Source organism: Pyxicephalus adspersus, chromosome 1 (genome assembly GCF_032062135.1).
Source record: "Pyxicephalus adspersus chromosome 1, UCB_Pads_2.0, whole genome shotgun sequence".
In the NCBI taxonomy this organism is placed as follows: domain Eukaryota; kingdom Metazoa; phylum Chordata; class Amphibia; order Anura; family Pyxicephalidae; genus Pyxicephalus; species Pyxicephalus adspersus.
The window spans coordinates 88,636,997-88,649,155 of record NC_092858.1 but is presented as its reverse complement, the minus strand read 5'-3'; the positions used below and the strand labels follow the sequence as shown (position 1 = coordinate 88,649,155).

Here is a 12,159-nt window from a genome sequence, read left to right as displayed (position 1 = left end):
CATAACTGAAGACAACCCTAATTCTATGTTTATATAAAGGTTATAAAGAAGTTGTCACCTTCTATACCAAGCTATGGATTCTGATGCTGCCTGCTCCTATGAGCACCATGGACCTGGCAGTGCCAACATTCAGTCATGGCATGCAAAGCTGGAATTGGGCATCTTTTATTTATCATTTTGACATACAATAGATACTTGAGGACTGCATGCTCATGCAGTCTGCCATGCTATGACGTGAACCCATGTTTCCATATGATAATAATGTTTTTACTGTGCCAGTTGCCACAGACAACTATAAAGTGAATATTACAGTGCCCTGGCCATGGGATAAAAGCAGTCGTGCCCTTCCCCTGGCATGGCAGTGTTTTAGAAACATTGGCAGTCAGCAGAGCTTTGTCTCTGAGCTTCCTGTCAGTGAACACAATAACAGTCTGACTAAACAATGTGCCAGGCGGCTCTATACAGCCACCTCCCAGTGCAGCCGGCTTCCCCAAGCCACGCCCAGCGGGGGAGGGGCCAACCAAGCCCATATAATGATGTGAGGGAACAATGAGCCCGGTCAGACTCAGCGTGTCCGAGAGACCGTGTGGGGACACCGGGGGTAAGTGTGCGGGCTGGGACCCGGGGTGGCATGTGGACCCCCAGGAGAAATTGGACTTTTGTTTTCAGCAGGTTAGGCATTTACAGGTCAGCCTTGTGTTCCAATAGGCGCTTTCTGGTGTAAGCATTGTCCTTGTGTAGTTCTGCTCAGGACTTTAAATGTAGCTCCTGCAGCCCAGCACATGATTTGTTTTCTGTCTGGAAGTATAAAAACAATGCTCAGCCTATTGAGTCCTCTGTGCTTACCTCTGTTATTGTTTATCAAGAGAACCTGTCTGGGACATCCCAGCACTGCTGCACTTGCACATGTTGCATTGTTTAGGATTTGGTTGGGGGTGCCAATGCATGTCCCATGCATATGTTTGTCTGCTACCTCCTTCTTGCATTGTTCTGAGATTCCTAAAAGGCATTTGTTGGCTTTATTAGCACAGCAATACTGCCAGTGTTTAATCCTGCCACTTAATTAAATGACCTGTCAATATTTGCCTCTTTGCTTTGTCAAAGAAAAGTTTGCCTGCTATCTCCTTGTTTTGCTCCAACCAAATCAAATAAATGCTGTGTGTTTCCTGACCCTTGCCTGTGTCCAAGTAAATAACCGGTCTTTGTTTTGTTTTGTAGGACAATGGATCTTGGCTGTTACAACACACACTATTTCTATGATGAGGATCTTAAAGAGGACTTTTATCGTTATATCGCACCCAGCGAAGATATCTGGAAGAAGTTTGAGCTTGTACCTGGTTGCTCTCCATCGAATGCTGGATGCCTGGGAGCCAGTGGTACTAACTGGGGATCAGAGATCATGGATTTGGGATGGGAGTCCCCCATGAAGCTCCCTGGGATCAGCTCTGTTGTTCTTTTGAGAGATTGTATGTGGAGTGGATTCTCATCTCGTGAACACCTGGAAAAAGTCATCAATGAACGCATTACAAGTAGTCCTTCAAAGCCAGCAAGTACTCCAAAAACTGTTTCGGATGCTGAAATGCCAGAAACTGGGAGTGGCCCTGTGGAACAAGCACCACCGGGCGTTATTGTACCACCCGCTCACCCTGAAAAGATTCCCAATTCATCAGGATCTGATGATACCAGTGACTCTGGTAAGAGAAACCAATGATAACCTACCTTCAGTGGATGGTGATTGTATTGTGCTGCCTAATACACACCTCCATGGGATACTTTGTACTACATACTGTAGTATTTGCCAAGCTGTTACCCATAACATGCCTCTTTGGCTTCCCAAGCTTTAAAGTTTGACAATATGCTTTGAACTCATTAAATCTTACATGGGTCCCAGTTTGAGAGTTCAGACAAGCAATAAAATTGCCTGTTTGTGGATCTGCAAATATTGAGATGAAAAGATTTTTGCATCCAATGGATTGTGTCCCTGCTAATTTAATAGCTTGGATACATGTACGTTTTGTAGAGGGTGGATATTACCTTCTGGCACATCTGACTATAAATCTCCCATGGAAGCATTTTGTTTATATACACCTGCAGTGTTCATATTAGGGGTGGAGTTGTAATATCAAAATGCTACTTCCTTCTAACAAGCTGCTGCCTGCATTTTGTACACACCTAGTACTGATAGCAGGTGCAAAACGGGTAAAGCAGCTTCATTACCTGGCATTTCATAATATGCTGTGATTTGGTCTCTGGAGCACATGGGCTTGAAAAGAATTGCTATGTTCAAAGCTGCTCTAATGACCCCCCCCTGCTGTAATGAATCTGCTAGGAAATTGTTAAATTGGTGCTGTCATTTCCTTGTTCAATGGGAATTTTCTATTTGACATAGTGAAGCAAAAAAAATTAACTGCAGTCAGTGTTCAACTCAGATTTTTTTTTTTGAGGCGGGTGGCCTCAATTGTGACCCAACTCTTCAGTAAACAGCTGGGTAATTACTGAAACATGCTGGTTGGTACACCCGAGTGAAAAGGGCTGGGGGGAACACTCAAGTGTATGGATAAAATCTTAATCTTTTCAATAAGATTTTAGGATGAAGTGTGAAGCAGGCTGCCATATGTATATTCATGGTTTACATTGAAACTCTATTGGTTTAGCTGTATTTATGTTGCAATTTATCCTGATACCACTTTGTTATAATGGTAAACAAGCAAAGTTGCCTATCTGGAGCTGGATTACCTGCATAGATTACGTTTAGTATTACATGTTTTGTCATTGTAATAGCTTGCATACCAATTGAAGTTTACAATTTTTCCTTAGAACAGTTGTATTTATATGCCAACTTTGTAACGTTTCTGAGTTTAGGGAAAAGTTTTGATGTCTTTGCTTGGAAAGTGGCAAATGTTTTGTTATATTGGAGGTTGGGTGGCTAATTACAATAGAGGTTTTATTGTAGCAGATCTGGGTATGGTTCAATGGATGGGCATTGTAGCTGTGCCCCCTCCACTCAACAGTTACACAATATGCTTTCAGCTGAATGAGGGAGCCACATGGCCAGACAAAAAGCAACAGCTTGCAGTCGGCAGGGGTCAGACACTATCTCCAGCCAATGAGCATGCACCCAGCATTTGAACTGAGAGTACTAAACCAATTGGAGTCCTTAGACATGTGACTAGGATTTATTAATGGGAAGCCGAGCCTATTTACATAATGCAATCCTTTGTAGTGTCTTTTGTATTGGAACTGGAGACACCCATCCCCCCTACACCTCACCCATTCATGCAGCCTCCTGCACATGCTGCCAGACTTCTAACACTCCCCTTGTTCATTGCTGTGCAGTACAGCCCTTTGTTTGGCAACACTACTCGCCCAGCACATGTGCAGTGTAATTCAAAGACATTTTATCATTCATACATGCTCATACACATTGGTTGTGGTTTCTTGTTCTATCTTGTAAACTGTAACAATCCAGTCTACCATATATTAATTACACACAATGGTCTAAACCATGAAAGGGAAATGTAGGCAAGTCTTATTACACCCAGTATTTATATACAGTGTAATTACTCCTATTCCTTAAAACACAATATGCTGACTGGCTTTTTCAAACACAGATTTCCTTTAATCCTCAACCAGTAAACTGAGAAATCTCTATTGTTTGATGCAGGTTTTAGCGAGTCAATGTAGAATTGAACATTTGTCTAATAGTTCTCTGGTTTTCATCTACTTGGACATGTTAGACTGTCTTTGATGTGCAGTTATTTACACAAATCACTCTGAAAGGAAAACCTATAAATCAATTTAGGACACTCAACAAAATTTGGAAAAACATACCAAATTCATGTGTTGTCTTGTTTGTTTTGGGTCTGATTTTATAAAATTCCTAATTCTGTTTTCAGAGGATGACGAGATTGATGTGGTGTCTGTGGAAAAGAGAAAGTCTTATCGTGGCAGTCAACCAGTAACCATCACAATTCGAGCTGACCCTCTGGATCCTACCACCAAGCTCTTCCATATATCTATTCACCAACAGCAACATAACTACGCTGCACGTCTTCCTCCTGAGCCCAGCCCTACCTCTCCCGAACATTGTCCATCTCCCACTGAAGAAGAGCCTGGAGAAATAAGTTGTTCCTCAATACAACCCTGCAGTCCATCTGAATCGAACTCCCCTCCACCATCTGGTGGATCAGACAGTGAGGATATTGTTAAAAGAAAGAATCACAACTACATGGAACGTAAAAGGAGAAATGATTTGCGTTCTCGATTCTTGGCATTAAGAGAGGAAGTGCCCGGACTTGCTCATTCTTCCAAAACCCCTAAAGTAGTAGTGCTGAGCAAAGCAACAGAATATTTGCAAGGCCTGATCTGTGAGGACAAACGGCTTGTGGCAGAAAAACTGAGGCTTCGATCGCGTCACCAACAACTTTTGAAAAGACTCTCCCAACTGAAAGGTCGCTGATTGGGACACTTGTCAATTGTCGGCCTGGCACATTTGCACATTTGAGGCGTTATGTATTGGGATTGCACAGAAGTGAGACTTTAACCCCAGAGTTGGTGTGCTCCATAGAGCACAACAGGAGAAAGGGCTTGTCCTATTTCAGGTGAATTTTCCTGGGTCCTCAGGTTTTACAAATGATTTATTTGTTCCCTCTAGTTCGCAAAAGTACACTGTTTTCTATCCCCCACACAAAGACTTTGCATACAACTGTAATTCTTATTAGGATGAGACCTCACTGAATGTGAGGTTACACCTTAGATGTATGTAAATTGAGGTTCTGTAATGTAAAAGCCCATCTCTAGCTGTCATTTCTTAGTTTTGGACACAGAATTCATATTGCAGGTTTACATTGCAGTGTCCGTTTGGGGAGATTCACTGTGATTGCTGTTCTAGATAGGAACTAGTAAGATTCTTCACTAAGGAAAAGGACCATAAAATCCCTTCTAGTAATGGCTTTTACCCTCACAGCAGAATAACTGCCTGTGTTTACCAATCCAAGCACATATTCTAATTTTTCACCTGCAATGGCTGGACAGCAAGAAAGTCAAACTTTGAATTTCTAGAGCTAAACTATAGAGAAGCTAGAGGTGGGCACCAATTTATGTATGCATAATCCTTTACCTAAATATTTCTGTAATGCACTTTATGCACTTGGCATTGCCAGATCTTGTATGGGGCCTTTATTTTCCTCTTGTAAAACAGTTTAAATGTCACGTTAACAAAAGGGATTATTTGTAAGTACCTTCCTGGTAATAATCCCTTTTGCTGTTAGTGATAAAATGCTACTATACATCTGCTCATATAAAGCTATTTGACTACTTGTAGATCAGAAGACTGCCACATTATCCTGGAGGGAGCATTTGGACTGTCTGGTGTGAACCACTGTATACCTCACTCTTGTCACTTTACACTGGTTTGTCTGTTTTTTGTGATTGTTTTGTATTTTTCTTTGTACCTGCTGCTTGCTGGATTTTGTATTGAATGGAAAATTTATACTGTATTTTTGTATACCTTTTTGAGCAAAATTTCAGATTTATTAAAAGAAAATCCTGATGTGCTGGCAATTTAAAAATCAATGACCTCTGTTATGTAATGTTGTCTCTTGGAAACTGCCCATCCTGTGCAATGACAAACCATGGATCCACAGATTCATATTGACTAAATGTGCTTGGACATTCTTGATTGATCAGTTTTTAATGCCTTGACTCAATCGTGAATGTCCCATATTTGACCTGTTGATGGTATGTGTTTTTTGTATAGCACCTTTCTCTTGGCAGATGAATATCTGTATTGAAGCACAACATGTAGCAAAGATGCATGGATTTGCATATGATGGGTATAATGACACCTCTTATCTTTTAAAAGAACATGGATGCTGCTGTAGTATCTAAAGCGGACAGTGCTCATAATGTTCTTTTGTGGTGTAAAATATACAAACCACACACTAATAAAGTAAAGTTCAACCTGCAAATGGGCTGCTTTATTTTGTAGCATTGTTGGGGTTTCATTGGTTTAGGCTGCATAAAATAAATGAAGGGTCTGAACAAATAAAAGGTTTCGGGCTGTTGGCCATTTACACTTAAGTAGCTTTTTTTATTACAATATATATTTTTCTTTTTTTGGAACGCTTTTCAAGAGCTCACTGTGCCTGCTTTGTAATAAGAGTGTGGAAATGTGTAGGGTTTTTTTCTTTAAAAGCTTGCATAGGATGGACTTCTTGGTGTCCTTATGCTGAAAAATGTAACAAAGTTCTCTGCAAATCTCTACTGGAATGGTGCTCCCATAAATTTGTCCTAGCAGGACAGAAGATGCATTTTATGCTAATTGTGGCCATTCACACATGCATGTTTTATTGGTCATTTTAACACATTACCCTAAAGCTGCCGGCATGATTGTTCACCCTGTGTTTCTAGGAGGCTCTGCCTATATCTGTGTTGTATGCTTTTGCAGAAGTCCATTTCCTACTCTTCCATTCTATACCCAACTCTTTCATAAATAAAAAAAACTTCTTGCCTACGATTAAATTTTTTGGCTCTAGAAACTGTTGGCATATGTGCCACAGCATTCACTTCTCAGAAAAGGCTGTCTGCAGGCTGCAATGTTGGTAAAGGTTACCACTACATAACTGGGTTATCCAGGGTTAGCCTAAACCAAGTGATTCTAATCAAAAGAATCCAATCTACTGCATTGGATAAAGGTGTGTATTCGTTCTCTACCCACCCCTTTATAAACCTGTGTTTAAATGGTCCATGAGAACATGGACAATGTGTGTTAGTAAGAATGTTGGTCAATCTTACAAATTATTGGACACTACTTGGCAGAATAAATACAGCATAAAAAAGGGGTTATAGCATTGCTGCCTAGTTCTAAGTTGCAGAACAAGATGCTCCTGCATCTGACATTCCTGAGTGTATCTGATGCTTAGGTTTGCACAATGTAGCTCTAGAACCCCATGCTCAGCTGAAATATTGCTCATGTATCCTTCAGAGACACACTGTTCAGTATAGGCAATGCAGTGACTGGAAAGAGGGGTGCATCAGGCACCTAATTTTTATATTCTCTTCTAGCTTTAGTTTGAACTGGCGTGCAAACATTTGTGTACAGCAAATCTGTAATATATTTATTGTACTATATTCCAGTTTTCCAATTCTTGAATGTAATTCCTGTATTTTATTGCTTTACAATAGTTTCCTTTTTTTTCTCTAGAGTGACAGCATTCAGTCACTGTAATATATCTGTAGATATAACATTCCAACATTGTCAGCCTTGGAGTGGATAATAGAACACACCCTCATTCTCTTCTCCAGTACATTCTGGGACAGTACAGTCTGGGAGCAATGTTACTGATGGACAGCAGAAAGGAAGTTACCAGCTCTGAAGATTTCATGCTGGACCAATAGGTATTATCTTGTATTGGTATTGTATTGTTTTTTTGTTTTTTGGGGGACACAACTCTGTTTCAGATTACAAGGATGTGTGTCATAAAGCTGTGGTCCCTGATGGGCCACATGGGGGTGGCTATAGCAAAGGCAGCCCTGTGCTAGGGGGACCGCTGAGTAAGTTCTTCCCCTGCCATGGTACTGTAGGGCATTTTGGTTTATTAGGGCATATTGTGAGACCACTGGTTAGAAAGGACAACTTTCCACAAGGTTATAGAGAAGAGTATTTCAGTAGCATAGACTATATGGGCCAGCCCCATTGACACATTAGGGGTAGGGGCAGTAAGTACACCTTTATTGTTGGTTACTACTCTAAACTACTAAACTGTCACACTCAGGTGTGGTGGTTTCCAGGGGCATCATGTTTCAAAAGGGGTATTCTGCTATAGAGGGTCCAGAATTCTGTTAGTATCCTATTCTTTGGTTCTCCAATCGCTTCACAATAGCTTTAGGTATTCAGGATCATTCTCATTCCTTGACTCTCTAGTCTTCATTTTGGGAGATTTTATGTCAGACAATCTTTTTCTCGGCCACAGATGAGTAAGAAACACCAGTTTCTATGACCAGAAACAAGTTTTCTCTTAGAGATGTATTGAATGGTAGGAGATAACAAAGCATCCATATAAACTTTATTCCAGGAGAACCAGTTGGTGTCATTGCTAATAATGCCCATCAAGAAAACACCTCCTTTTTCCTACCACACATTTTGACAATTTTTTGCTGTGGCAGGTATATATCAGGGAGGGTGTGGATGCAGTGGCAGCCTTAAAAGTGCCCCCATCCTTAGACAGAGAGTCTGTGTTGGCTGTGTCTACAGTACACATTCCAAGAGTAGAAATTGACTAAGTAAGTCCAATAGATCATAGAGACTGAGCCCTGGAAATCTTTCAACAAATCTGCCAGTAATGGGCAACCCCTGATGTCTTTAAAAGGTGGACAGTTTTATTGCAAAGGCAGACCGGTAGAACTAGATCTGATTTATTCTTACCTGTTGGTTGATGCTACTACACCGACTAGAAATCAGGGGATCCTGGTGGCTCTGGTTTAATAATATATATATATATATATATATATATACGAATATCACTCGTCTGGTAGTTAACAAGCTCTGGTGTCTACTGCTTCAACAAGACCTGTTGTTTGCAGAGCCCTTTACCCACCCTGCGTAAGAGCTTGTGGGTTTACCAGCTTGAGGTCACTTGCTATACTTTCTTTTATTATTTTTTTGAGTGTTCTTTGCATCCTATTACCGTAGGTGGCCCAATAACCAGGCGACGACCTTAAACATGAATCACAAAGAAAATGATTTTCTAATGAATAAAAAAATCTATTATTTAATAGACCAAAAGAGCAAAACAGAGAAGTTATTTTTTATCACTTTTTGCTTGACTTGTCCTTAAATGCAAGTGCATATTGTAATCTTCACACTTTCATTAAACCTTTATTAAATGTTTTTTTTTAAATCATCTTATCCTTGAATATTTTTTACTGTGTGTAAACTATATTGAGCTGGTTTAATAAAGGCTGTTTACTGGACAGTGAATTTTTACTCTGCTAGGTATAAATTTGGTGAATGAGGTGAAGCTCAGATGACATAAGCTATCCAATCATGTGCAAGCAAATAAATAATGATTTTTATAAAGTATGTATCAAAATACCTTGTGGAACCTTTTTTACTTTAACATTAGAATCATATTTAGGCTGATGTTTATTAATACACATAAATCTAAGCAGTTGAATAGGAGTGTAACTTTAATCATTCACTGGGTAAGTATGTATCCCTAGATGTATTTAGGACCATGCAGTGCTTGCTACTAGGACTAGCTATGGTTACCAGGGTGGGTCATATGAAATAATATGCTTGATCTGCTTTCTAAAAGACTATAAGAGCATGTGATATTGTGTATTTCATCTTTAGGAGTTCAAAATAGTCAATCCAAAAAACTCCCCAGTGATAAGCCGAAACAGTCACCATGCTAAGCCTGTGTTTTTATTGATTGCACCATACAGGGTTTGTTGTTTTAACATTTAGGTGTTGATTGGATGGATTTAAGTTTCTCTACCATGTGACATCAAATCGCCTGTGTAGCTTAAAACTAAACCATTTATTTGTTTACTGTGCATTCTGCACCTCTTTGTACATGCAAGCCTCAAATGGGATTTACTGCATTTAACTTAAACTGTTATTAGACTTCGTTAATATTTGTTTATTAGCTTACAATTATTGTGCCATTGTAATAATATAAATTTTAAAAAATATTCGGACATTTATTATGAAAGAAATACCATTATCATGTTTAATAAAAAATAAGTATAGAGTTCAAATTAGGTTAAAAAATGATAGATAGATAGATAGATAGATAGATAGATAGATAGATAGATAATGCACACAAGTCTTTAGTAATAAGAACATCAAGAATGGTTGATTGAAATGGTAATTAACCATTGTTGTACCATATGTTGGTTCAGAGCTATCAGAGACCACCAGTAGCTATTTTGTATATAGGAATTTATTATGCTATTTATGTCAAATTGCTGTGGTTTAAGATTTGCTTTTAGGCGTACAATCCATATCTGAAAAACATAGAAGAATGTTTCTGGCATGATATCTGTGAAAGCAATAAAAAGGATCATTGTGTCTGATATGCACGCTCCTGTGTGTGCTGCATCGCTGTCTCCTTTGTCTTTGTTCTTTACTGTCTGGCTTCAGCACCCGGCCAAGACACAGATCTGCTTACACACCCAATGTAATTCCACAGACAAACCTATCAAACCATTAACTGTATAAATTCTGAATTTTCCTCTTGTTTCTATGGTAGCTGTTGCTGATGAATGTCATAGCTTCTCGTCCTGGTTGCTATTGGATAGCTAGTGGTTCTCTTTTTCTGTAGAATCCTGGTAGTCCTATCATCTTGTTGCTATGGGACCCAGTGCTGATACAGGGCTATTCACCATTGTTACCATGGGTACAGCCTCCATCTGTCTGGAAATACTCAGTGCTTACCTCCAGTCTGTTACTGTAGTGGAGAAGGAAAAGAATAACAATCTTACACATGTAACCGTGTCCCAGGATCAAAATAAAGAAATGTGTTCCGTTTAATGCATTCATTTGGTCTCATGTTGATTTTTAAATGCACATCTAGTACATAGGCTGAGGACTCCATCTTTCTGTAAATGATAATGTAATTCATTCATAATATAGATATAATAAAATCCATACTATTTGCTCAATTTCAAACTTTCATATACATGCTAAAACTTTATGGAAGTATATGGGAATTATACCAACGCTAAAATGTATTAACACCTAAATGTACTTCATAACCTAAGCCTCCCTAAATTTTCCTTTGTCCATTTACAGCTGAGGGCTCCCGTCCTGGAAGGGTGAATGTTCAATAATGCTTGGGGGGGCTTTTATTACGCACATTCTTAATGCTGGTATTTACACTCCGTGGGATGCCATTAGCTTCATTCCAAACCCGGCATCACATTTTATAAATGAATTTGGAACATTTAGTATTTAGTTGAATTAGTGCAATATAGGCATTTCTGGAATAATTTAAGATAAGGATCTTCAAGTTTTTTCAATTTTTTATGAATCTGGATGTGGTTGAATTAATAATATAGGATTTGTAGAGTGCCGTATCATTTTTTGTAATTATGGTGTCTCACAGAGGGGATTAATGGGGGCAGATGAGTACCACCCAAGTGTTGAAATGTTGGTTCATTAAGAACTAGCACAGTATTTGAGGCTGTTGAATGGTTGGCAAGGTGCAAAGAATCTGCTGTTTCTACCTACTCTCTGAACCCTAGAGAGAAAGGACCCCATTGACTGAACTTGTTCTCTGTATAGGGTAAGTAAATGCTCAGTTCACTAAGCTATAAGACATGTGTTATTTCCCATTACAATACAAGGTTCATAATACATCAATTTCATGTGTATAACGTAAACATTAAAAATACTTAATTTCCATTTAAAACATTTAAAACTGTATATAAGTATACCTCACAATGTTTTGTTTGGAGATAGAGGGAAATATTTTAGCACAATGAATGTTGGTAAAGCATACCCACTTCATGCCCCAAAGAAGATTAAAGTGTAAGTAAAGGCAAACTTTTTTTTTTCTGTGTCCCCACCCCCGGTGAGATTTAGTGTCTTTAATTATCCTCTTAATGGCAATAAGAACAAGCGTTCCTGGACAGCTCCTTGTCAGCTGCTTATGTACTCCAAACGCAGAGCTGATTCCTAATATACCAGGGTTTCATCTTTGTTATCAGGTATTAATGAAATACTTTGGGTGGGTAAGGTGCCACATGTAACATCTCAACTGTGGGTTCGGTTCATGGGCATGAGGAAGATGTAGCCACATTGAAACCTCACTATCCATCTGAACTTATCCTAAGTTGGAGGAAATCCTACATTTTAAGTTGTCATCTGAGCAATAAGTGAATAAAAACCTTCAATGAGGACATGTATTGTGGGGAAAATTCTCTGTGACGTAGGCATGCCAGAAGATTGTGGTATCAACCTTTGGCTATGTTAACACTGGCTAGGAGGTTGTAGTGTGTATACCACTTCCCAATGCCAGGGAACCGCTGCCTCTGGGGAGACGCTACATGCCTCAGCACCCCCATAGAGAACAAATGGGGGGTGGCCGTAAGCAGTACCACTAATGCCAGCTGTGAAATGCGCTGATGCTGGTTCTTTAAGTACAAGTGCTG

At 39.4% G+C, this 12,159-nt stretch overlaps 1 protein-coding gene across 1 annotated transcript; it reads left to right on the top strand.

Annotated features, from left to right (window-relative positions):
- Positions 1 to 515: 515 nt before the first annotated feature.
- MYCL (MYCL proto-oncogene, bHLH transcription factor) lies at positions 516 to 5,969 on the top strand. The gene is made up of 3 exons (XM_072417596.1): positions 516 to 601; positions 1,219 to 1,694; positions 3,897 to 5,969. Exons 2-3 carry the CDS (start codon positions 1,223 to 1,225, stop codon positions 4,457 to 4,459), a joined length of 1,035 nt encoding a protein of 344 aa, XP_072273697.1. The 5' UTR covers positions 516 to 601; positions 1,219 to 1,222; the 3' UTR covers positions 4,460 to 5,969.
- Positions 5,970 to 12,159: the final 6,190 nt, after the last annotated feature.

What these genes read in the sequence shown, in the direction of transcription:
- MYCL (XM_072417596.1), top strand. Translation starts at nt 1,223, where the DNA reads ATGGATCTTGGCTGTTACAACACACACTATTTCTATGATGAGGATCTT. An exon ending in TGATGATACCAGTGACTCTG is followed by an intron (nt 1,695 to 3,896) that starts GTAAGAGAAACC and finishes TTCTGTTTTCAG; the next exon opens with AGGATGACGAGATTGATGTG.